The sequence below is a fragment of the Typopeltis vanoorti genome, chromosome 1 (assembly GCF_054136105.1).
Source record: "Typopeltis vanoorti isolate ZY-2024b chromosome 1, IOZ_Tvanoo_1.0, whole genome shotgun sequence".
Taxonomy (NCBI): Eukaryota; Metazoa; Arthropoda; class Arachnida; order Uropygi; family Thelyphonidae; genus Typopeltis; species Typopeltis vanoorti.
This window is the reverse complement of record NC_143549.1, coordinates 22,618,698-22,646,460: the sequence shown is the minus strand read 5'-3', so window position 1 is coordinate 22,646,460 and position 27,763 is coordinate 22,618,698. Positions and strand designations below refer to the sequence as shown.

General features: G+C 35.3%; 2 protein-coding genes across 2 annotated transcripts in view; one reads left to right on the top strand and one right to left on the bottom strand.

Moving 5' to 3' along the window:
* Positions 1 to 1,109: 1,109 nt before the first annotated feature.
* On the top strand, positions 1,110 to 2,968 carry LOC150109829 (coiled-coil domain-containing protein 63-like). Its single transcript, XM_090396291.1, has 2 exons — positions 1,110 to 2,442; positions 2,943 to 2,968. Exons 1-2 carry the CDS (start codon positions 1,110 to 1,112, stop codon positions 2,966 to 2,968), a joined length of 1,359 nt encoding a protein of 452 aa, XP_090252417.1.
* Positions 2,969 to 10,741: 7,773 nt separating this feature from the next.
* Sps1 (inactive selenide, water dikinase) overlaps positions 10,742 to 27,763 on the bottom strand; it is a 68,529-nt gene continuing 51,507 nt past the window's right edge. Inside the window, exon 7 of the mRNA XM_090396880.1 lies at positions 10,742 to 11,355. Coding sequence (XP_090253006.1) covers positions 11,171 to 11,355 — 185 coding nt within the window. The 3' untranslated portion in view covers positions 10,742 to 11,170. The remainder of the gene's footprint in view (positions 11,356 to 27,763) is intronic.

The window sequence follows — 27,763 nt, the reverse complement described above, 5'->3', positions numbered from 1 at the left end:
GAGTCCACTACCAGTAATTGCACGCATCATTAAAAGTCTAAGAAACTGCATTCTAACATCGAGCAAGAAGGCAAAGCTAACAACGACAGTCATGAATACAAGTCAATTCTAAACTTTAGAGCAGCAAGTTTGGAGAGTGAGGAAAAAAAAATCCCAATCATCAATACACCGTTTTATTGCTTATAATTTTTACATATTTTCATTAATTTAGATACTAAAAAATAATAGTTGTACGCCCAAAAGACACCTAACATAAAAATAAAATAAATAATTGCAACCCTTTAAATAAACGAAACAATTCTGAATTATTAAAAAGTGAGGGCAATAACAAAATATGATCGATGTTTTGATTTAGGTCTGGCAGCAAATAAAAATGTAATACAGCTGCATGTAATTTCTTTTAGGTGATTTGGAATTACATTGAAACATGTTTACGTGGTGCATCCTGGGTAATGTTAAATGAGATAGAGCGATTGCTAGCAGCCAGACCTATCTTAACGATCTCCTGACTATAGACACATGAAATCACAAGCTATACAATCACCAAACGGTTCTTTTCAGGACCACAAGACAAGAACGTCTTGTCCTGAAAAGATCTTTGCTGATATCAGATTAAAACAAGACAAGATCAAATTAATGAAACTTCCACACTAATAATAATAACAATGATGACAACAATGTATTAGCATGTTGATATAATTTTGGATTGTTACACCTTGTTCTCATTACTTTAGTTCAGGGTAACATAAGCTATTGTCATCTGGCAGTTGTTCTTCATACTGTGGTTGAAGTGGCGCTAAAATATGTGGTGAATGGTAACTGTTACCAGGGTTTAGCTTAAACTTTGTTTACAGCATGTTATTACAGTCTGACCGCCTTTAATCCAATCAATCAGCATTGTGTTAGAGACACGGGATTCTTTCAAACCTAGTGAAAAATATTTGGAGATTAAAAAGAAAGAATTAGCAAACTTGGAATATGTGCTAAAGAATAGTGTTCGAAATCGTGAGCTATTTTGTACGAATACAAAAGAAATTTTGTGGAGGCAGTGGCAAATATTGGACAGCCTGGAGAAGGAAAAAGCAGCAATCTCCCCGACTTTGAGATTAATGAATAACAGGTATGGAAATCAATTTTTAGGGCTTTCAGATACTCGAGAACGTCTTGAAAAAGAAATTGGAGAGGCAGAACAGAAACTTAGACTTCAATATGAACAGATTCGTCAAGCTAGTAAATTGCATCAATCACAAAACAGACAAATGGTTGCAGTTTACCAACATCTGGATAAAAGTTTGAGAAATGAGAATAAAATTAAACTTCTCGAGAGCCGTCGGGATTATGTAACGAAGGAATACAATGACATTTTAACATCAAATGCCAAACTACGGGATGAAATTAACAACTTGTTAAGGATCCGATCCGGATTTAATCGTGTGTATGTCCGAATTAGAAAAACGATTCAGAGTGAGAAGAAAACAGCTGCCGAAACTATCCAGGGAGCCACTATATCACACCGTGAAAGAAATGAGGCACAAGGCAGAATGCGAATATCAAAAGAACGATTTGCTTCCGAGGTGAAGACCGATCTGGAACAGGTGGCCAATCAGCTAAAAGATCTCCATATGTTGGTAGAACGTGACGAGAAATTAATGGAATGTATGGCAAAGAAAGTAAACGAGAGGGAGGAAAGAGGGAAAGTTAGTTTAATTGTTGAAGGCAATGATGAACAAGACCTAGAAGAGAAGACAAGCTTTTGTAGAAATTTATATGCCAAGATCAAAATAGCTGCATCAGCCAAAGATATCAGAAATGTTGTGAAAAACTTTAAAGAAAACGAAAACAAAAATCGTATCCTTTTCAATTGCATTACTAAGATGGCCGACGAAGAAGAAGAATTAAAAAAGTCCATTCAGTCACACCAGAAAGAAATTAGTGTTTTACGCAATGAGCGAAAGGAACAATTTTTTAAAGATTCAGAAACACTAAAGGAATTACAGAATAAATACGATGAAGCTTGGAAGGAAGCATATGACCTTGAAAGGGAATCAGATGACTGTAGCGAGACCTTAGAAAAGTTGAAGAAAGACATTGGCAAACAACTTTGGCTAGATGGAAGTGATTTTCAAGCAGGAAATACTGATGCAAATGTTCGTTATTTAAGAGATCTGGAAGTCAGAATCCTTGAACTTTTGCAGTTGAATTCATTGTCATCGAAATATGAGTCAGAGAGTCAGTTATCTGGTTCTGCATCATTTGTCCAGGCTGTTTCTTCACTCAATATCAGGAATATGATTTTCCCACCTCCAGACAGGAGGGAAGAAAGCAGTGATCATGCAGATTCTTCGTTGTCTGCAGGAAAGAAGCTGCGATCAATGGATTCGAGTTCACTGGAGAAGAATGACAGAATTCATGGTGCTTCCAAGTCAAGATCTCAAGATCATAGTAAAGGGAGTGGTTCGCTTAAGCTTCCACAAAAAATGATTATTTCAATGTTTTGCTTTACGAAAATTGTATTTCAAAGACGACAATGTGCTAATTTTTTCATCTCTGTCCTTTTTTTTAAATCCATAATTATTAAGTTTAAAATGAACAGATCATTGAAATGTGTAATCTGCATCTTTATATATGAAGTCAATAAAAATTATATTTTTGAAAACAATTCGTTTCATATTTGAGGGAAGCAAATAAAAACACGATTAAGGTTCTGTTTATTTTTTACCATTGTCTGAATATTATTTTAAAATTGATTACAAAGAGAGGGTAAGGATGGTTTAAAATAATCCTGCTTCACGTGAAGTGTATTTTAATTATTCAGATTAACTTTTTGTTCATGTAAAAAAAAAGTTGTAGGTACTACTATTTATATCATATTAAACTTTCATAATTTATTCTAATCAAGTAGCTGTTATTTTATGTTTTAAATTTTAAATGCATTGTCGTAGGTTCATATTTTAAAACAACAAGTTGAATGAGTAGACATTTTGCTGCTACTAATGCTTTAAGCTTAGCATCTGCTTATCAGATAGTAATAAATAAATAACGGCCTGGTTATTATGAATTTATAATAATAAATTCATAATAAAATTTAAAAAATAATAAAATTAACAAATGAAAGAAAATATAAACTGAACTGTGCCACACATTTTAAACCCACATTAAAGGCAAATGTGGGTTTAAAATGCATATTTAACAAGCATATTTCTGTATAATAATATATCGTGGGAATTAAAGATTCTACTATATCTTGTCATTTTTTTTTAAATCACCCATAACAATATTTATATAAAATTTTGTGGTTAGTAGATTTAAGTTGTATTTCTGGAGCCCTGCTTAGATATTTTTCTTTTTGCATGTTCTTTGATTCCAATTTAGTCCATCTCCAAAACTTCATTTCTCATTCTTCTGAAGGCATCAGATACTCAATGTCCTTCTGTATCCACATTATTTTCCTGATACCTATCCCATAGTCACAAGACTCATCACTGGAGGTGACCACAAAGGCTGTCACACCATATCTTAAAATCATCCATAGGCTACACGTTTACCTCCCTTTCAGGCAATGCATTTCATGCTACTGCCATTCTTCATGCAAAAAATTACTTCTTTTCCATTTACATCTTCCAGGGATGGCTTCTTGTCCTTGTTTCTTTCCCTTGTTATACCATACGAAAAACTGTGTTAATATCTCTTCAACAGATTAAATGTCTTGCTCATCCCCCCCCCCCCAACCATTTCCTTCTATCCACCAAACTCTGCAGTCTGCATGCCCTCAGTCTATCCTCATAATCACATCATTTTTTGGTCTCTACACCCTCTCCAAGTTACATCATTACCTTCAAATTCTGGTGATCAGATCTAAGGACAGAAATCAAGATGTGGCCTGATCAAAGCTTTATATACAATGGGACCTTTCATGGTCAGTTTCTCCTCAACATTGCTACAATTCTCTGAGATGTCTTCACAACTTTATAATATGCTCCAGAACTTTAAATCTCTATCAACAATCACCTCAAGATTCCTTACTTCCTCCACTATAACTCCAACAAGTCAGTATGAAGCATCCATTCTATGGATCCCAAATTTAAAAACCTTACATTTAGTTGCATTAAACTGACATCACCATATCTTTGCCCACTCTTCCAGCTTATTCAAATCCTCTTGAAGAGCCAAAACATCAGTATGTTACTAATAACCCTCCCTAACTTCACATCATATGCTAACAATTCAACATCTCCCTATAGTCCTGTGACAATCCCATTCACAGAGATCGAAAAGCAATGGTGCTAGGACTGAACCCAGAACTCCACTTGAGTCCTATACTCTTATCTATCTAGAGCCAATCCAACATCTACACCCATATAAAGCAAATTAAAAATCAACTTGTCATGTGGTACCTTGTCAAATGCTTTGGAAAAATTAAAAAACGAGTGTCATCTTGCCATCATCCAATGCTCTCTTGTTACTCTATTGTAAAAATGTAACCAGATTACTAAAACAATACCCTTTAACAAATCCATGCTGACCTGCATAAATAATATTAACCTCATCTGCCCACTTCTGTGAGTTCTTACCAATTTCTTAACTACAACAGTATCAAACAGGTCTATAGTTTCCATTCTACCACCACCCTTATGTACCTTCCACTCTCCAGGCACCTACCCCATTGCAAGTTTTATTAAAACAGCCAAGTTAACAGCACAGTCAGTTCCAATAGTAGTCCCTTAAAACTAGTGGCGAAATTCCATCTAGCTCCCCCCACCCCTTTCCTTATTACAATAGTGTACTCACTATTCAGAATACATCCTCTTTATTCACTAGTAACACTTCGCCATTCATTATCCTTTTGGGAATGAAGCCTGTAGTAAGAGGATAGAACACTAATAAAGTAACCATTAAATAGCTCAACTATGTCATCAGCTTTGGTCACCTGATTCCTATGTCCTGCAAGAAAATCAGTCCACTGTCACTTTTTCTCCTATTCGCCATATAGCAAAAAAAAAAAAAACTTTTATTGCAGTGACTCTCATATTTTAATTTTTCTTTCTTTACATCACTTTTCTAGCCTAAGCCTTATGCTCGCCTATAGCTCCTCATGCAATTTCTCTCCATCCCTCTATTTATATGCCTTCCAAAACCTCTTTTTTTTCTTTCCCCTTTTATTCCTTGTCATCCATTTGACTCAATTGCTTCATTTCTTCACTCAAGGTATCAATCTATCATTGCTCTCAACATTTTTTCCTTCAGTGTCCCATGCACTAACCTCACTTCCTTTAAATTGTTTCATCCATTGCACTGCTGCAAGCTGGTTACCAAGTCTATAATGGTCACCTGCTTTAAATTCCACATAACTTCCTCCTATTTTGATACTTCCCTATATCTATTCATCCTTCAAGCCAGGACTACATGGTCAGTCTCGCCATGGGACAAGTATGTCATTTCAGTTAACAATTAAATCCTTTGATGCCATGACTAAATCTAGAACTAGTGCTTCCGCCACTACTGCTGCCTAAGACAGCCGTTGTTGTCCTCAAGAAATCCAAAAATTCAGTTCCCTTATTACTGCATGGTCTCCTTCCCAGTTTATATATCACTATGATTGAAGTTCCCCAAAATGATCAAAAGCTTTGCACTTGCCAAACTAATTTGCCTAAACATTTCCTGCTCATCATCTATATTAACTGGTTTACAGTTAAGCCACATTTGATACCTTCCATGAACTAAAATTGTAAATAGTACCTTCTAAATGGAATGTAGGTTATTGTAAATCATGTTTCATAGCACAAACAAACAAACAAACAAAAAAAAAAAAAAAAAAAAAAAAAAAAAAAAAAAAATCAGACCCCTTACTATTCTTAGACACTTCAGGAAAATCTTATCAGAATATCCTTGATAAGGATCACTTGTTGAGCCAAGCATAACTATGGATTCAACTGTTATGAGAAACCTTCCTGTTGACAAATCTCGATGTGATTTAATTGGATTTTAGCAGATTGATGGCATTGCTAAGAATGTGCTGACCAAATAGGTATTAATAATTATCCCTTCACAGGGAAGAATTAACAGTTGTTTAGACTGAACTAACTTCTTGGCTCATGGAAGTTGCTTCAACACTTATGCTTGGGTATAGAATTAAAACAAAAATATAATGTCACGTATAGCATATTGTAACAAGCAGAAAAACTTTCCACAATTACCTTTCATTCAGATATTTAATAAAGTGATGCGCCTTTTTGTACTTTAAAGCAGAAAATGATTACATTGATTTAATCTTGGATTTAGAAAGTGATGTAGTGACCCATCATAGCAGATTTAGCATCTGCCATAATATTCTTTAGATATTATGATAAGATTTTCCACAGGAGTCTAAGAATACTAAGGGGTCTGTAAAGTAGTGCTGAGGTCAACCATCTGATTTTATGGTTCAATGTCACTTCCCCCCCCCCCCCATATGATCTGTGTAGATTGATATTTCAACTTGTGCAAAAAGAACTTCCACATTTCAACAAAATTCTGATTTTTGTTATTCTTGAGAAAAATAATTGCAAATTTATTCTTTTGTCATCAAGTTTTGAGTGCTTTGTTTCCTTGCACGAGAATTTTTCTAGTTCTTAAAATCTAACTATTTATCTGCTTCTGAACATACTTAGGATGAATAGGGTTCTATAGAATTATTTAGCACTAGGTGAAAAACAGCTAATCAAATTAATGAGAAAATTTTTGCCAAAATATAGAAAATAAAGAACAAGAGGACAAATGTTCTAGAGACTGTTGAAAAGCTCAAAAATCAAGTAACAATTATTGTAAAAGGAATCGGATGATAAAGGTCAAGTGAAAACTCAAGATAGTAACAGAATGGTAGAATCAAGAGAAATGCAGTTGGAGTACATATCAATACTCAATGTAGAAAAGCCATCAAAAAAACTGAAATATGGAAAACACCAGCTGGAGTAGATGACAGAAATCCTCAGCGAGATCTATCATACAGTTACTGTACACAATTACATGGCGTACAGTAGCTAAAATAAAATTCCAAAGAACAAAGTGGGTGATTTCAGTAGTTCTCATGATGCCCATCTTAAAGAAATACAACTGATAATTAGAGGAATTTCATTTGTAATTATCCCAGATAAGGTTTATGGAAACATTCTTGAAGAGGCAAAGAAAAATTGAAGGGAAATTAAGAGAACAAACTAAGAGCTCGACGGGGGTGGCAATTGCCTTCCACAGTGAAAATTGCCTGAAGAGATAGCGTCGTAAGTTTGATTCTAATCACCGACAAGAGGAACTTTTACTAAGTCTTTTTTCGGCCAGTTCCCAAGTTAGTCGATCTCTGGCATGGAAAGCAGGTTTAATCTCAGGAAAAACTGTTTTTTCCCGTTGCAAACTCAAGAAAATCGACCATAGAACCCATGCTATTTTCGGATAGTAAACATAGATTAGGGACCATGAGATGGCGGCACTTAGTCAAACTCTTCACAGACACCATGTAAATTGGTCTTGAGCACTATCTCTGATTGGCTACTGGTGGAGATTGAACTCAGTCTCCAAAAGTTAAACAGGGCTCAAACGGCCTCACCTAATCTGTACGAGAATAAAAGGCGTTGGCTGAAAGCTAAGTTCAGGCCAGATATAAGAATATGTACTTAAAGTTTGTAAATCTGAAAAATGCATACCCAATGCCAAAAGAAAAGATTTTCAAACTGCTATGTAAAACAAGAACATAGATATGAAATAGCTGAACAATGATAGATGAGTTTCGAGAGAAAAATGGGGGAGGGGTCTTATCTTTTAATCGGGTTAACAGTACCTTCTCCATTCGAAGGTAGAGCTGCAAGTTTCCACAGGATGAATACTAGGCAGTATACAGAAAGAACCCAATGGTAACTCTTCAGGAGGCTTTCTGATCAACTAGCGAATAAACCTGCTGGTGCTTACTCTGCCAGGCTGTTCTTGAGTCTGAATAAGCAGCTTTCGGGGAGCACTGCACAAGATCACACTTGGTCTTGTTACTGTTGCCGCATGCTTTTGACTTGGATTTTCCCATTCTTTGATTCTTTTGTTTTCATTCAAAGATCAGGCTTAAGAGCATATACCATTCACCAAACTCATGATTTAAATGACCTGTTTGACTGAAAGTTGATCAGATACAATCTAACTGCTCCAACAGCAAGATTCTGCAATTTCAACTGTCTTCTCATCTCCCACTTCGCAGTCCATGCTGTTAAAGCAGTCTAATATCAGCAATGTTCTAATTTCGACCAGAAATGCTCTTGCACTGCATATTTCAGAAGACCTGGACAGAGGGACAATTCCAGATGATTATAGTAAAATTCATATAGTATCGATATATAAAATAGGAAAAGGTAAATAAAACTGAATGTGAGAAATACAGAGGTATTTCCTTACTGAGTGTTCCTAATAAGATTTATGCCATTATAGAAACGGTTGAAAACAATGGGGGATGGGAAGCTTGATGAAGAACAAGCTGGATGCAGGCCAAATAGAGGCTGTTGGGATCAGTTTTTCACTTTATGACAAATAGGTGAAAAATCATAGGAATATAACAAAGATCTGTATTTAAGTTTTGTAGACCTGCAAAAGGCATATGACAAAGTGGGGGGGGGGAAGCTATTCAAAATGCTAGTAGTATGGTATAAATGAGGCATTATATCAAGTAACAGTCTTTATTTCAATTGTAAGTTAGCAGTTAGAGCTGAATTCCAGGAAGATCGGCTATGCATCATTAACACATGAAATCATTATATTTCTCAACAAATAGCGCAATTAGAGACAACTGGGATAAAAACAGCAGCAACTAATGAATCACATCTCCCCTCCAACAGAAACTGCTGTATATAGATGCAAGTAAAACCATACGTTGCACTAGCAACATATGGTTTTGCTTGACACCACCCCGCCGTGAACGTGTTAAAACTAAGAAATATATAGTGAATGTGTTTCAGATATTATGGAATTTGATTGAAGAGAATTAGCATTTCAACTCAACTGTTGAAATGCTAATTTGTCTTTGGTTCGCATGATCTTTTGTTAATACCGCACCAATCATATGCACTTCTTCATAGCTGCTCTATGTATCTCAATTCTTGTAAATTACTGGTAATTTTTACTTGAAATAATGGGAAGAAGCTATTTGGATAGACGACTTTGATGATGCACACAAGGAAACTGTTCTCGATGCCTAAAGTAGCGATAGCGAGTAGGAGCTTCTCGGTAAGTCACACCATTTGCAGTTTTTTTTCCTACAAACTTTAGTTTCTGAAAATCCTCGCACCATGATTTTTTAGCTTTAATTTTGGAAGTACGAGTTATATTCGAGTAGATCATTGGTTAAAGATTGGATTTATAAACCACAAAAGAGAGCAATATAGCAAATACAAGTAGGTGTATCTGGATCAAATGAAATTGATAATGTGTCGCCTGACATCTGTAGAGAACCAACTAGGAAGATGAAAATCTTCCTAAGTATGATATGAATTACTTGAAATGTGGGATTTTTCATGGATGGGAAATAAAGAGGAAACTATTCCAAATTTTGTTCTATTAAAAATAAATAATTTTTTGTTTACATGAATATATAAATTCAAATAAAATAGATATTTACAATGACACATACTTTATTTATTATTTGATAAGGGGATACTTGGTAATAATGAAAATTTAAGAAGGAGTATGCAGATATCTGAAGTTTGAGAAACACTGATCTATATGGATCAGATTATGAAGGAAAGCAGTATTAAGCCTGATATGAAATTTGGAGATGTTAATCTCAGCTCTTTACTTTATGCCTTTAAATAAATCCAGTACAAGATTCCATGACTAAATTGAATAACAGATGTAATAAATTTAGTATGAAATCAGCAATAACAAGACAAAGAAAATATCAACTGCATTGTGAATAAACATTTCAGCTACTCAGGCACGATTTTTAGTGAAAATGGTAAATTAAATATGGAAATAGGCACAGAATGAATAAAGTTGGTATGGTAGCTGGTAAGTCAAATGAATAAATATATATGGAATGAGAGAGAAATTAGTGAAAATACTAAATTAGCTGTATACAAGACGGTGTTCAAACCAATTTTAACTTATGGATCTGAGAGCTGGGTTAGAAATAAAACACTTGACCAAGGACTAATGACCGCAGATATGAAAGTTCTGAGAAAGATTAGAGGTGAAAACAGATGGTATCAGTGGCAATGCCATATTAAAAATGAGGCTATTAGGAAAGAACCTAACATTGTTATTATTTCAAGTGTTCTTTCCCAGATTAGCTGGAAAAGGACACCCAGGGGAAACCAAGATATAGGTGGATTGATACAGTAAAAAGTGCCTTAGAATATAGAAATATAAGATCTGATAATGTTGGAGTCTTGACAGGTAACAGATTGATTTGGAGGAAAATTGTAGATAGGAAGTTAGTAATGATGTAAGTTTTTCATGTAGTAATATCATATTTCTAGCTTTATAGTAACCACCGGGGCATAGGGATGACCACCTTATCCTGTGAACGGTTTGAGGTCCGATTATTAACTAACCCTCAACACCGCAAGGTAAAAGAGGGTAAAAGGAAGATGATGATAGTAACCACTTTTTTAGATACTCAAAATACATGGTCAATGGATTTTATCTAATTTTACAGGTTTCTAGTGTAATACTGCTTGTAACATATTAAATTAATTGTGATAATTGATATGCTGAAGTTACACAATCCACACAAACATTTAGTGAACATTACTTTTTATTTTTATCCAACACCAAATGGCAAGAGAAGAAATAAATACCAATTTGATGTACATCATCTTTCTCGAATCTTTGAGAGTTGTTTCAAGAAAGAGTCATGATTCAAAGTTGACTTGATCTCTTCTAACTTGCCTTCATTCTCTATTTCAAATTCCAGAAATGTATGACAAACCCAGTGCTCAAGTAGGCTTGACAGCATGATACTGAAAAATGAAATGTCATTCAATTCCTAAACGCTATGTATGAAAAGCAGATGCTCCAAGACATTGCCAAGTGTAAAACCAACAACAAAATGAATATGCACATATCAGAAGTGGTGTGTGATAATGCCTGGAGTAGATTACATCAGCTTTCTTTTGGAATGGATTCATGGATTCCCTCTATCTGGAATGAGATGCCTTGTGAGTGATTACCATAGCTCGCCATCTTTGTCCTTAGATGGAACCTCAATAACCCTTGGCTTGTCAATAATTCGTGCTGTGCGATTGCCCTTTTCAACAATTCCAATGATCCAAGCTTGATAGCCTTCTTGTTTTTCAATGTCTTTACAGTATGCAGCAGCCTGTTCTCGAGGCAAGCAAATCAATAAACCACCTGGGGGAGAGATGGAAAAGTTATAAACTAACAATTATATTAATATATACATATGTATATATTATATTAATACTAACAATACATCTAAGTTCAAAACCTGGCAATGGAAATTATTGGGTAACTACATTTCTAACAGAATGAAATATATTTAATGTATCAGTAAGGTACAGTATGACAATAATTCTTTATGAAAACTAAATTTCACTTCATTTAAATGAAAGCTCATATTTTATACAGCAGTCTGCTCACTCAAGAGAGGCTAGTTAAAGCAGATGTAAAATCATGGACGTTCATTATTTCCTTTCAGGTCAGCCACCAAAGATAACTAGAGCATTTTTGCTAGCTGTGATAGTCTCTTTGCTAATTGTCCCTTCTGAATTTTTTAAAAGCTTCAAACCCCAATATAGTATCCATTCATTGCTATTTAGGTGATTTCCAAAATGCCACACATTTTCTCATTTTCCATCATTCTTGTGATAATGAATATGATAATAAATCATATTAGCACAAGAACCCAACTACTTTAAAATTTTAGTTGAAAACTATCAAGTATTCTTCAAGTCACCATTTGAGATTTCTTTACCATCAAACTTGTTCAACAGAATTTTATGGGACAACTAGCAGCAGAAACCTTATTAACAAAAGATTTTGAAAATTTAGAGGTAATTATTAAAACAGTATGTAAAAATTTAAAAAAAAAAATGGAACTAGAATAGATGGAAGATGAGAAAGTATGTGCCAGTTTGAAAATCAACTAAATAGTAATGCAAATTCATTCATCAGTAATAAAAATAATATGCACAGAAGATATTTACAGCAAATAGTCAATGGATAAAATTGACAGACCAATTTTTATTCATTCAACATAAGTGAATACTTAGTGATGGGAGTGTACCATGAGGTAGGAATGGAAATCTCTTTATATATATATAGAGAGAGAGAGAGCCTTGAAGCTTATGCATTAATGCTTTAAATCAAAATGTAAGGATTAATCAATTCAGAGATCCAATAAATAATATACCAACTTAGAGGAAAGCTAGTTGCTAAACATTATTGTAGGCTATCACAATATCTGTATAGCAATATTCAGTGTACAACTTTGGGGTATATATACGGTGATAATACCCCCTTTATTTCACTGCTCTGTCCTTTAGCTCCCTCCCTGCCTAAAATGGCCATTTTGTCCTTTATTTTTGTGAATTGAAATAGTAATTTGAATATTGGTGCACAGCACACAGCCCATAGAAACATCAAACTGTCAGTTCACTGGCACTTGCTAGCAGTGCAGGATATATGGCTGAGTTGTTGATGTGCGTGTGGCATGTATTTTATTTAGTGTAGAAGAAATGGTAGGAGCGAGTGGACGTCTTGAAGTTGTGTTGTCAGTGATGTACTAAAAGTGTATTAAATTATGCCACTAGTGAAAGAGTGAAGAATGGCAACAAAATGGCAAGTCCTGCCAACGTAGATGGATTGAAAATTTAAAATATTTCACAGATAAGCACGTATCTTTTAAAAACATTTTAAAAATCGGTGAAATTTGCTTATGTCTCTCTGGATCTAATGCCCCCACTGAACGAGTATTTTCATTAGTGAACAATAAGTGGACTAGTGAAAAACCCAATTAAAAATTAAAACACCGAAAGCATAGATTTAAATTAAATTTTTAAGTAATAATATGATTGTTTAAAATGTTATATATATGCTTATATTTTATAATAAATATCATCAAACTTTTTAATTTTAGTGAAACAAACGCAACCTGCTTTTTTTTTTTTTTTTTTTTAATAAAAAAAAAAAAATTTCTGATGTGTCCTTTATTTTCTTCAAAAAAATACGGTCACTGTAGGTATATACCAAAGTAGTAGCTCACTGAACTGATTAAGAAGAGCATCCAGAAACTAGCCTGATTGTATATATCAACAGTGCATGTAACAAGGATCAAGCGCAAGATGGACATATTGTTAGTTCTTAGTCTGTGTTTACCATCATGTTGTAAAATGAGTAAGAATATCAAATATTCAATCTGTGATATTTTCAAATACCAGAAATATTCACCCAGGAGAAATTTGCTGGTGAGTTGGTGAATTAAATAGCTACCCAATGACCAAGCGAATGAGAATATTCAAAGAAACATTCACCATTTCAGAGTTGAGTACATATACTATAACAAGGTAACAAATACCTTGGACAGGATAATGCTTACACAGTGGTATACTTGGATTTTGCAAAAGGTTTTAATAGACTGCCACACAAGTTGCTAAATAAACTGAAACAGATGGGATTGAATAACAGACTTCTGAGATGGATCAGTGACTGGATATATGATAGGTATCAAAGTTGTATGGTGGGGGGGGGGGGTACAATGAAAGAGCAATGTAGAGTCAAGAATATGTAATGGCATTACAGGAGGACTTTAGATTGCATGAATGGGCAGGTAAGTGGGACTATCAGTTCAATGTTGCAAAGTGTAAGGTTTTAAAATTTGTGAAGATGTCACATTGGATAATGGCAACGATGTGTATGACCATGAAATGCAGAAATAGAGGTTAATGTGCTAATGTTTAAGGCATTCATCAGGCCTCATATGGATTATTGTGCAATTTAGTTAAATCCAATACACATGTATAGGATTTCTTTAAGAGTATATCATCATCTGCAGATTTGGTCACCGGGTTTTCATGGTGATGAGGATATTAGAAAAGGTCCAGAGGAAATTCACAAATGTGGTCAGTGGTCTTTGGAATGTGGAGTTGGGCAGATTGAGAGAACGTAAATTTCAAAGCCTCATGAATAGCAGGAGGAGGGGGGGGATATGACGGACATAAGCAATTTGGAGATTGTTATGTTAACATGAAGAGACTTTTCATAGAATGTGCGAGGGGTAGAACAAGAGGCAGTCACTGAAAACTGTACAAGGAGGATCTGAGCAAAGGAGCAAGTTGCAGGTTCTTTGCATGGAGAGTGGAATACATTGGAGGAGTGTGTTGTGAATGTCCACACATTACTTCAAACATCCAATCAGCAGAGTTGGATGAGCATTGTCTGTACCTCTCATGAGTCTGACTCCATGGAGGTCAGATGTTAATAATATTAATGGTTGCAGCACTGATTTTTTTTTTTTTTTTTTTTTAGATGACAGTGAAGATGGTGAATTTTTGAACAATACTGTGACAGAAGATGAAAACTGGATTTCTCAACTGGCAGAGAATAAGCCATGATTTCATGGCTTATGCTCTTAAAGTTCTTTCCTAATATCCTTGTTATTAATATGATATTGCCATCTGTTCACGCCTAATCTTTCTCAGGATTCCCATATCTGCAGTCTAGTCTTTGGTCAAGTGTTTTATTTCTAACCCAGCTCTCAGATAGGGCTTGAATACTGTCTTATAAACAGATAATTTAGTGTTTTGACTAATTTCTCTCTTATTCCATATAAATTTATTCAGTTGACTTTCTGCCATACCAGCTTTGTTGATTCTGTTGTCTATTTCCATATTTAATTTACAACCTTCACTAAAAATTGTGCCTAACTAGCTGAAATGTTTTACTTGTTCTATAGGTTCTCCATTCACAATGCAGTTGATATTTTCAATGCTTCTGCCTATTTTCATTGTCCTTTGTCTTGTTATTGCTGACCTTCATACCGTATCTATTACAACAGTTATTCAATTTAGTCAGGAAATCTTACTTGTAGTGGATCTATTTAGAAGTACAACATCGTCCGCATAAAGCAAAGAGCTGACATTAACATTTCCAATTTTGATATCATGTTTAATACCACTTTCCTTCATAATGTGATCCATATAGATAATGAATAACAGAGGGGATAATATGCATCCTTGTCTGACACCAAATTTAACAGTAAAACATCTCATGTACTTCCTTCAATTCTAACTGCTGACTTACAACTCAAATAAAGACTAAGTATTGCTCGATATAATGCCCTATTGACACCATACAACTGTAGCATTTTGAATAGCTTCTCTCTTGGCACCTTGTCATATGCCTTTTCCAGATCGACAAAACTTAAATACAGATCTTTGTTATATTCCCATGATTTCTCAACTATTTGTCGCAAAGTGAAGATCTGATCCTGACAGCCTCTATTTGGTCTGAATTCAGCTTGTTCTTCACCAGGCTTCTCTTCCACAATCCTTCTCAACCATTTCTCAAGTATACTGGCATAAATCTTACCAAGGACTTTCAGTAGAGAAATACCACTGCAATTCTCACATTCAGTTTTATTTCCTTTTTATGTGTGGTATTATGAGAGCTCTACTCCAATCACCTGAAATTTATCCCTCTGAATTATACAGCCGTAAGACTTTTATACCACCATAATTGAGCATTTCTGGTTGAATATCATCTACTCCAGCTGCCTTTCCATGTTTCAGGCTTTTGATGGCTTTTTCTACTTCAAGTATGGATGTGTATTCCTGATTGCATGCCTGGTCAGTGCTTTTTATCACTGCTAGTTTCATTTAGCAATTACTCCATATTTCAAGGCTATCTTCTCCAGTTTTCATATCACCTTTATCATCTCTAATTCATTTTATAGCACTCTTTCCTCCATTTGAACTTCTTCAACAACCTCCAGAATATCTGCCACCTTCTTGATATTTATTTTATGTTCTTACCAAAGTCTTCCCATTATTTTTGTTTGGCTAGTTTTACACAGTGCTTAGCTTTCTTACATTTGTCTCTGTATTCTCTAAGAGCACAAGCTGACTTATTTGCCAGGGATTTTTGATATGCTTTCTTAATCTGTTTCAAAAAAATACATGGCCTGGAAACGCTGCACTAAAGACCAAACATGGAACTTTTTCAAGTCACTTCAGGCATCCAATAAGCAGGGCAATGAAATTCATCTCCCAGTAAAAGCAATCACAAACATCCATGTCCACCAGAGCAGGATTCAAACCTGTGACCTGTTGGTTGGAGAGTGTATACGTTAACCACTCAGCCAACTGTGTTTAGGATGAAGAGATTATTGTCGAGCATATGCTCAACAACTCTTCTTGATGTTTCTTCAAGTGCTACCATACAGTTTTGTGTCCATTTAAATCTTCTTTAAAAAATAAATTACAAAAAAAATGTGTGGGGGGTTTTAACTGCAATATGACATCAATGTCAACTCAAGCAATATGGCTGCAACTGTTTTCTACATTTGTATTGAGTGAGACTTTCTGGAAAGAGGATGGTTTCCCACAAGGATGGCAAACCCTCCATTAATTGGTCCATCCTGTCCTGTACTGACAAATGATAATATTTTGTAATGTCAAGTCACCTCAACTTTAGATGTGTTTCCTGCAGGCAGGAGCACATTGCTTTATATTTTTGCAAGAAGACCTTGATGTCACTAATATTTTGATGGAATTCACAATTATATTGTATGAATGTATTCAATATTTCTTTTTAGTGGTATCATCTGGCTTCGTACGTTAAGTAGTTTTGCTTTTTAGCCTTGTTTTTTTTCTTTTTAAAGAATCAAGGACAGCTAGCAACCATAATTTTCTCTTAATCAGGAAAAATGTCCAAGACATCATACTGTACTACTAGTGCACTAAAAGTACATTTATTATTTCATCATCTTCACAGAGAACAGAGCTATCCATGCCACAAAGATAATGGACCGAGGCACGTTCCGTTATTGTTATCGTGTCCTCAGGAGCAAGTCCATACCAAATAGTCCCTGTCATTCACCCCAAGGGATGTTGTAAGTATGAGGAGGCAGGATGGACATACAGGTTATGTTGGTAAAGTCTCTTATACCCAACTACCTTCTGGGCATAAGATACTATCAGATGTCACTTTTATGCATGTTGCCTCTTTTCATCCTGATTAATAATACATTGCTATGTTTTTATATTTTATATCCCTTTCTCATCCTTTCACCTTTGGAAGGTCTCTGAAGTATGCTTGGGGGGGGGGGGGATCTCGTAGAAAGTATTTTGGTTTTGCTCTTACATGCGTTATTCGTATGATTTTTAGTGCCATATTGGACACAGATCAAAAGGCATGACAGGCAGTCTGAGAATGACCAAAATTCCTGCATTTAATGTAAGGGATTTGAGATAGTCTTACTGGACAGTTGAGATAACAGATGGTTTTGGTGGGAACCAGATGCCTATTCCTACATATCGGAACTCTACTTACAGCTATCACTCCTTGGTCCTTGAGTTCAGAGCATATTTTTTCATCAGAAAAACAAGGTCTCAGTCTGATATTACACCTCTTGAAAAATTATCATAACTTTTAGTATTTAGTAATCAGTATTCCTCTGATAGATGATGCATGGAGTTTTGATTCTCCATGAAATTTGAACACAAGTTTCTTTACAGATTTTGGAGATTCTGCCAACCCTTCTGAATGAAGAAAGGCGACACCTTACTAAATGGACATTCAGATTTAAAGTGTAAAATTAAGAAAAGAGTGTATTGTAGCTTCTGATGTTTTGTTTCTTACTTTGGTTTCTGTACCTAGATGGGACTTGAGAGAAAAATTTAGTTCAGTCTCAGAGCTATACACTGACTATGGAGCCACAAGTGGATGCTTTGTTCTGGAAGCAGTAAGTGCACTCAGGAGTGAAATTAGCATTCCAAGAGAGATTTATGCAAACATACTCAGAAAGAAAAAACTTGAGAAGAAATAGCTGAAGGGAAAATTGAGAACATGGCAGAATAAGCCTACAAAGGCCTATATCCACCTAATCAGGGTTACGAAGATTGGTTACTTATTTTAAGACAAACCAAGAAATAATGAAGACATCTATTGCAGTTTTGTAGCTTTCAAGAAGCAGATTAAGATGACCGATATCATTTGTATAACTTAAGTTCAGCAACTAGAACTGAAGATCGTAGAGACAGCTGTATGCTATCTCTACCAATATGTTATCATTTTGGTAGAGATAGCATATTCATATGATCTTCATAGCAGATTCGATAGCCTGCTTTATAGCAGATTCGTATGTCTTGCCATAAATACTGTTACAACTTCTGCACCAATATGTTATCATTTTTGTGGACTGCAACATTAAAGAAAGGTGGATTAAACCTAATCAAATGAATGTGATTGAGCAATTTTGCAGGTGTTAAACATAATTAAAGTACAAAGAAATGTTACATGATGCACTGTAATGGTACAACGTTTATAAGTGAAACAATTACCAATTGTGTAAAACCATGCTACTTGAGTATAAAGCCACTGATTAAGACATAAGGGAAAGATGAGACATATTTTATAACAATTCAAAATAGCTACCATGCTCAGCAGCTGCTGTTCTTGAAGCTGGAATTTCTGCTCTCCCTCCCAGTTAAGTGTACAGTCTTGCCATAAATACTGTTAGAACTAATGCACCCCACCCCCCCATGCTGCCCACAGAATTGTACAAGCCTGGTTCCATTGGTGGCACTATGTGTAGCCAACATTCACATGTTCGTCAGGAAAGAGAGAGAGAGAGTACCATCTAGTTGTATAGGTTAGCATGCAGTGGAGAGATTATGAGAATCATGTAGCTATAATAGCACTTTGCAAGGTTGGAATGCAGCCACCTGTTATTTTCAACATGCTAAAACACTCTGAATCAGTAGGATGTTTATGTATCACAGTATTAACCATTATAACAATACAAAAGACATATCTGACTACCAAAGAGCAGGTTGGCAATACTGTGTTAGGACAACAGCTTGTGAGGGCTGTATAGGTATGCCTCTGCTGTAATTCTGTGAGAACGCAGAAAATGATATCACGAGAGATGAACATTTCACAAACACAATGTCACATGTGTCCAAAGTGATGACCAGGGAGTGAGATTATATCATGGTTCTACTAGACACTTCCTAACATCACAACTAATGCTGCAGATGGTGATAAAATCGAAGACAGTTCTCTGGCAGTAAGCAAAACAGACAGAGATATCCTCTTCACAGGTGAGAAGATTTTGACCACTGAAGGATCAAGTATATGAGCCGTGTATTAAAAAAAAAAAAATTGCTATAAAGACTTTATTACTCATTTTGCAGGCATTTTAAGTACTGCCGCCTTCAAAATAGTCCCCACTACTGGCAATACTCCATTCCAAATATTTTTTCAATTCTTGGAACGTACTTCTGTGATGGCACATGGTTCTCTTATTTGATTTTCCTGAATCTCCTCTATGGTTTGAAAACAATGTCCTTTCAAATTGCTTTTTTTAAGTTTGGGAAAAAGGAAATGTCAGGGCTAAGTCCAGAGAACAGGGTTGATGGGTCATAATGGATGTCTCTCTCTCACACACACACACACACACACACACACACACACACACACACACACACACACACTTCAAGTTCTTTCATTTTCACTAATCCGACAAACAGCTTGTGCACTTTCTCACTTCAGTGGATGTAACTAGACAACTAATGCTCATAGCAGAACTGTGAGAAAGGGGTCATCATCAAATTCCTGACATGTACCCTCAACGGGTGTACAGGATATGATAGTACTACGTGAAAACCTACGTCACCACTAACTTCCTAGCTACAATTTTCCTCAAAATCAATCTGTTACCTGTCAAGACTAACATTATTAGATCTTATATTTCTGTCTTCTAAGGCACTTTGAACTGTACCTGCCAACCTGGTAAAGAACACTTATTTTGCTAATCTTTTCTTTCCCACTCTGTTTAAGTGACAATACCACCTGAGATTAGCTCTGCTGACACATTCCTGAATGCTAACAATTCTCTCCTAATATCCTCGTTTTAAAATGATATTGCCACTGATGCCATCTGTTCATTCCCCTAATCTTTCTCAGAACTCTCATATCTGCAGTGGAAATATGAGATATTCAGTCTTTGGTCAAGGGTTTTACTTCTGACCCAGTTCTCAGATACATAAGTTAAAATTGGTTTGCACACTGTCTTGTATATAGTTAATTCAATGTCTTGACTAATTTCTTTCTTATTCCATATATTTATTCAGTTGAATTGCTACCATACCAGCTTTATTGATCCAGTTGTCTATTTCCATATTTAATTTATAATTTTCAGTAAAAATGATGCCTAAGTAGCTGAAATATTTTACTTTTTCTATAGCAGGGGTCGGAGAACCGAGGTAAATTACCCCAAGTGGTGTAAAAATGAAATTCTTGGGGGGGTAATGATGACTCAATAGACATAAATAAAATTATATACAAAGGGCGTTCCTTGTTACGACAGAAATTTTTTTCCTGGCAACACTGCATCTGGCCAATGTAATATACGTGTTTAGGAGACGTCACGCCATGTTGAACTCCAAACAAAATATCTGTTTAGCCACTTGACAATGCTAAGGCATTGTCAAGTGGCTAAACAGATATTATTTGCCAGTTGTCTATTACCCACCTTAACTTTATTTTCTGACACGTTTTTGCTTTGTTTCAGTCAATTTAAGTAGTTATTTAATTTCAATACTTCCATTTTAAGTGTAAGATTTTCATTTATTAACTATATTTTAGTTTTATGTTGGGTCGATAATTTCATTAATATATATTTTCTCCTTGCTCGATAAATTTTCGATTGTCAATAAAATAATTAAATACTGTCTTCATCTAGAGGACATGTTTTAGTGCCACGTTTACCAATTAAATTATTCATCATCATCAAATTCTTGCCATGTACCCTCGAGGGGGGGGGGGGTGTACAGGATATGACAGTACTACATGAGAAATTTACAACATTACTAACTTCCTATCTACAATTTTCCTCTAACTCAATCTGTTACTTGTCAAGACTCCAACATTACCAGATCTTATATTTCTATCGTCTAAGGCACATTGTACCGTATAAATCCACCCATATCTTGGTCTTCCTCTGGGCTGTTTTCCTGCCAACCTGGCAGAGAAACTTGTTTAGCTAATCTTTCCTCGCCCATTCTGTTTAAGCGACCACCTGACATTAGCTCTGCTAACGCATTCCTGGATGCTGACAATATCAAGTTCTTTCCTAATATCCTCATTTTAATATGATATTGCCATTGATGCCATCTGTTCACACCTATAATCTTTCTCAGGACTCTCATATCCGCAGTCTCTAGTCTTTGGTCAAGTGTTTTACTTCTGACCCAGCTCTCAGATCCATAAGTTAAAATTGGTTTAAACACAGTCTTGAATACAGCTAATTTAGTGTTCTGAATAATTTCTCTCTTATTCCATATGAATTTATTCAATTGACTTCCCACCATACCAACTTTGCTGATTCTGTTGTCTATTTCTATATTTAATTTACCATCTTCAGTAAAAATCGTGCCTAAATAATTGAAATGTTTTACTTGTTCCACAGGTTCTCCATTCACAACACAGTTGACATTTTCAATGATTCTGCCTATTTTCATTGTCTTTGTCTTTTTATTGCTGACCTTCATACCATATCTATTACAACAGTTATTCAATTTAGTCAGGGAATCACTTGTAGCAGATTTATTTAGAAGTATAACATCTTCCACATAAAGCAAAGAGCTGACATTAACATCTCCAATTTTGATATCAGGTTTAATACCACTTTCCTTCACAATGTGATCCATATAGATAATGAATAACAGAGGGGATAATGTACATCCTTGTCTCACACCAGATTTAACATTAAACCATCTTCCTGTACTTTCTTCAATTCTAACTGCTGACTTACAACTCAAATAAAGACTAAGTATTGCTTGATATAATGCCCCATCGACACCATACAACTGTAGCATTTTGAATAGCTTCTCTCTTGGCACCTTGTCACATGCCTTTTCCAGATCAACAAAACTTAAATACAGATCTTTGTTATATTCCCATGATTTCTCCACTATTTGTCTTAAAGCGAAGATCTGATCCTGATAGCCTCTATTTGGTCAGAATCCAGCTTGTTCTTCACCAAGCTTTTTTTCCACAATTCTCCTCAACCGTTTCTCAAGTATACTGGCATAAGTCTCCAGGAACACTCAGTAGGGAAATACCTCTGTAATTCTCATGTTCAGTTTTATTTCCGTGTTTATATATGGGTACTATGAGAGCTCTACTCCAATCATTGGGAATTTGTCCAGGCCTTCTGAATTATGTAGTGCAGTCACTGTAGGACTTTTATACCACCATACTTCATTTCTGGTCAAATATCATCTACTCCTGCTGCCTTTCCACATTTCAAGCCTTTGATGGCTTCTTCTACTTCAAGTATGGATATGTATTCCTGACTGTAGGCCTGTTGAGTGTTTTTATCACTGTATTATCACTGCTTGTTTCATTTAGCAATTTTTCAAAGTAATTACTCCATACTTCAAGGATATCTTTTTCTCCTGTTTTCATATCACCTTTATCATCTCTAACTCCTTTTACAGCACTCTTTCCTCCATTTCTAAGCTTCTTCAACAACCTCCTGAATATTTTGCCACCTTCTTGATATTTATTTTCTATGTTCTTGCAAAGTCCTCCCATCACTTTTGTTTAGCTTTCCTACATTTGTCTCTGTATTCTCTAAGAATACAAGCTGATTTTTTTGCCAGGAACATTTGATATGCTTTCTTCTTTTCCTTCACTGATTCTTTAACTTCCTGTGTCCAACATGGAGTTCTGATTTTTCTATTCTTGCAGACAACCTCACCACATGCCTCGCTGCTGAATCAACCAGGGTTTTCTTCAAGGGTTGCCACTGAATCTTTAAGGTTTGGTTCCTGTTCTCACTCTTTCATTTTTTCTTCAATCATGTTTGTCTATTTTAGTCTGCAGTTCACATTTGAGAGCTGCTCAACTTTTATTCACTTTAAAACTTTCTTACGTGTCATTCTTTTCAATATGAAATTCAATTTTATCCTCCTCAAGACAACCATGTCAGGAATAATTACTTTAATGTAATTGTGATACTTTCGACCCTTGTAAAGCATAATATACACTGTAGCACAAGGGTAAGTTTCTATAAATCTCTCTATACATAATATTTAACAGTAAGGCGAGACATCATTTTACAACCTGTATATATAAAATATGACGGCATCACTTCCAATTTCAAATCCTCTGTACACTCTGGCGTTCTGCACCAGGGAGTAAACATCACTATCAACAATAACACACTCAATGAGACTTTTCTTATTCCTTGCCTCTTCTCCCCATGTGAATTTGTGTGCATTTTTATGTTGGAACATGGTTTTAGTAATAACCAGTCCGTGTCCTGAGCAGAAATCCAACAGATATTTGCCATTATTCTTAGCTTTGCTCTTTTCTTCAAATATTTTTGTATGTCTGACAATCATTTCCTACTCTGCTGTTTAGATCCCCAATAAGGACCAACTTTTCCTTTTTCATTGTTTGAGTTGCTTTCTCTAAGGACTCTCACACCTCTTATGTTGATCTGGAACTTATCTAATTCCCCAGCTACTCCATTTCTTTGCCATTCAGGCATCTTATGTTGATAGTACCGATCTTTAACTCTGGTGATGTTGAGTTGGGGTGTGTTTTCAGATTTGTTCCAGTAGCTGACTTTTCGCTGTTCGCTCTAGTTCCCTGGTGAAAACAACCGGGGCCTTGTTTAATCGGGCGACAGCCCAGCGGGCATGAAATTTTGTCATGTTGTACCATCATTTTGTATTTTGGTTTAAGCCAATAAGAATAGTCTCATCAAGCTGAATAGCAAAGCATTTACTCTTTTATTGAAGAAATAACTTGTTCCCTCATATTTTCTGCTAAAATAGAAATTCTTTCTTTCACAACTTTTGCAGACAAGGGCAATAAATTTAGTTTCATGGCTTCTTTTTGATCACACATAATCTTCGCCAATTTCAAAGCTGCTGGTTTAACCTATTCCTCTCCAATAATATATGGTTTCTTGTTTTGGGCAATCAAAGCTAGCCTTTGATGCTGAATGTTGATCGAATGTACCTCTTAAGTTGCTATCCAGTCTTTGTCTTTTGACAGACATGGGCAGAATTTTTTTGAAAGATTCTGCAGTCAGTACTTTCAAACAGACAACACACTGTGGTTTCATTATTCCTTTGTCTTCTATTTGTGTAAACCCATAATTGAGGAACTCTTCCTGGTATATTCTTTTTCTAGTTGATGTCATCTGAAGGGTAAAAAAAACAGTGATTGAACTTAAGTTTTTTTAAAGTTCATTTAAATTTACAATAACTGTTGGTGTATGTTCGCTACAAAGATTTATATGCAATTGAAGAGGAATTGTTTTGTTCTCCTCAAGTTGCGATCTCATGGAATTGATGCCTTCAATGAAGTTAATGAATACTTTAAGTTATTAAAGTATTAAATTAAAGTGGGAAGACTGCATTGCTGTGTCTGTTGATGTTATCAAGGTTGTCAAAGACATGCACTAAACATGCGACTATTTTGTGAATTATGTAAAGATGGTGAGGCTGAATATACAAGTAGCCACCTACTTTATCATATAGAAGTGAGGTGGCTCTCAAGTGGAAATGTTCAGAACCGAGTGTGGGCTCTCAAAACCAAACTTGGAATTTTTATGGTTGATCAAAAGCATGTTCTCGCAGATAAATTTACAAACTCCTCGTGGGTTGCACATCTCGCATATTTAGCTATATTTTTGAGTATGTGAATGCATTGAACAAAGAATTGCAGGGAAAAACCATCAATATAATTTTAGCCAGAGAAAATATTTCAGCATTTGGATCAGCTTTTATATTGGAGACAGAAAACAGAACAAAACAAGATAGCTGCCTTTTCAAAGTTAGCTTTGTTTTTGGAAGAATATTTGGAAAATATTACTTTTGATTACATCAAGGATACAGTTATAAGGGATCTTACCAAACTCAAAGAGCAGTTCTCCGATTACTTTCCAGATCTTGATTCACACACTGTCAGTTGGGTTGTAGATCCCTTTAAATGTGAAATTGCTGATGTACCAGAAGAGCCTTAAGGGCTGGCAGAGGCACTTCTTGAACTTCAATCCAATAAAGCATGTATTGAATTTGAAAACAAAGCAGATCTGTCATATTTCTGGATGTCAATAGCTGCAAAGGCTTTTAAAATTGCACATGAGGAGGCAGTCAAAAAGTTGCTGCCTTTTGCAACAACCTACCTTTGCGAACAAGGATTTTCCACTCTAATGAACATGAAAACAGAGAATCGATTGGACCCCAGAGACAGTATCCAAATTGCTCTGACATCAAAATGCCCCAATTTTGATGTTATTGTATTATAAATGAAACAACATCATTTCTCCAAAACCTGCAGTGCAAAAGTTTTCAAAGAAATTCTTTTGTTTATAATGAGGATATTAATTTATTTTATACTTTTTATATTTATAATTGTATTCTCTGTATAACTAGATTCAATAAACCTTTTGAATTTAAATAATCTATGATTTTCTCCCTTTCAAATCAAGGGGGTAACATCGGCGTAAATAAATATATTTTGGGGTAATAGGTAAAAAAGTTCCCCAACCCCTATTCTATAGGTCATCCATTCACAATACACTTGATATTTTAAATACTTTTGCCTATTTTCATTGTTTTTGTCTTGTTATTGCTGACCCTCATACCATATCTATTACAACAGTTATTCATTTTAGTCAGGGAATCTTGCAAACATGTACTGGATTTATTTAGAAGTAAAACATCATATGCATAGCGTAAAGAGCTGAGATTAACATCCTCAATTTTGATATCAGGTTTACTACCACTTTCCTTCATGATGTGATCCATATAGATAATAAATAACAGAGGGGATAACGTCATCCTTGTCTGACACCAGATTTAACATAAAATTATCTTCCTGTGCTTCCTTTAATTCTACCCGCTGACTTACAACTCGAGGACTAAGTATTGCTTGTTATAATGCTCCATTAACACCATACAACTGTAGAGTTTTGAATAGCTTGGCACCTCGTCATATGCCTTTTCCAGATCCACAAAACTTAAATACAGATCTTTGTTATATTCCAATGATTTCTCAGCTATTTATCGTAAAGTGAAAATATGATCCTTACAACCTCTGTTTGGCATGAATCCAGCTTGCTCTTCACCAAGCTTCCCTTCTACAATCCTTCAAGTATACTTACATAAATTTTACCAGGAACACTCAGTAGGAAAATATGTCAGTAATCCTCACATTCAGTTTTATTTCCCTTTTATATATGGGTACTATGAGAGCTCTACTCCAATCATCTAGAATTTGTCCTTCTGAACTATGCAGTGCAGCCTTTTATGGAGTATGGAGGTATAAAAGTCTTATACCTATGGAGGTATAAGACTTTTATACCTCCATACTTGAGCATTTCTGGTTGAATATCATCTACTCCAGCTGCCTTTCCACATTTCAGTGGCTTTTTCTACTTCAGGTATTTTTGAATGTATTCCTGATTGCATGCCTGTTGCAGGTTTTTTACCACTGCTTGCTTCATTTAGCAATTTTTCAAAGTAATTACTCCACACTTCAAGAATATCTTTTAGTCTACAGTTCACATCTGAGAGCTGCTCAACTTTTATTTGCTTTAAAACTTTCTTGTATGTTCTTTTCAATATGAAATTCAATTTTAACCTGCTTAAGACTAAATAGTGATCACTTTCAATTTCAAATCCTCTGTACACTCTAGTGACCTACACCAGTAAGAAAACATCACTATCAACAATAACATAGCCAACGAAACTTTTCTTATTCCTTGCCTCTTCTCTCCATGAGAATTTGTGCACCTTTTATGTTGGAACGTTATGTTAGTAAGAGAAAGAGGTCAAAACCTTCAAAGTATCAAGATAATGTGCTAGATACCCATGGTATATAACCCTGAACTACTTGTTTCATGATAGGCACTGAACCTTCCAACAAGACTCAAGAGAACCAGACTACAGTGGTTGGAAGCAAAAGTGTCCGACCACATATCATCATCTGATTGGTCGCCTGGAAGTCCCAATCTGAATCTGTTGGAGCTTGAGAAAGAGCTGCCTGCAAACAACCAAGCATCGCCAACCTGAAGGTGGATTTGGAGCAAGCAATGGAAGTTTTTATTGAGCATGCAGCCATTGATATGACTCACCGACTTCAAGTGTGAGTGAAGGCAAAACAGGAGACATTTCGAACATTAATTGCTGATTAAATGCATTTTCAGCCATTTCTCTCACATTGATGCACCTAGTGCTTCACAGTAGGTGCATCAATATGAGAGAAATGGCTGATACATGTACATCATACATGTGGTTTACCACGTGTAGAAAGCTGTGAATAATTTACTGATAGATTTTATGCACTGTTCAGGATGTAATGGCATTTATGGCTACACTAAATAATGAATTTTTTTTTACTTTAAATTTGGTGTTAAAGTAAAGAGTCCAGTTACACTTAATATTGCTACAGAAAAGAAACAAAGTGTATTTTTATTAAAAAGAATGACTGCTTACAGGTTATCTTTAGAAGTTTGCTTATAACAGCAGGGACATCAATATGAGAGAAATGG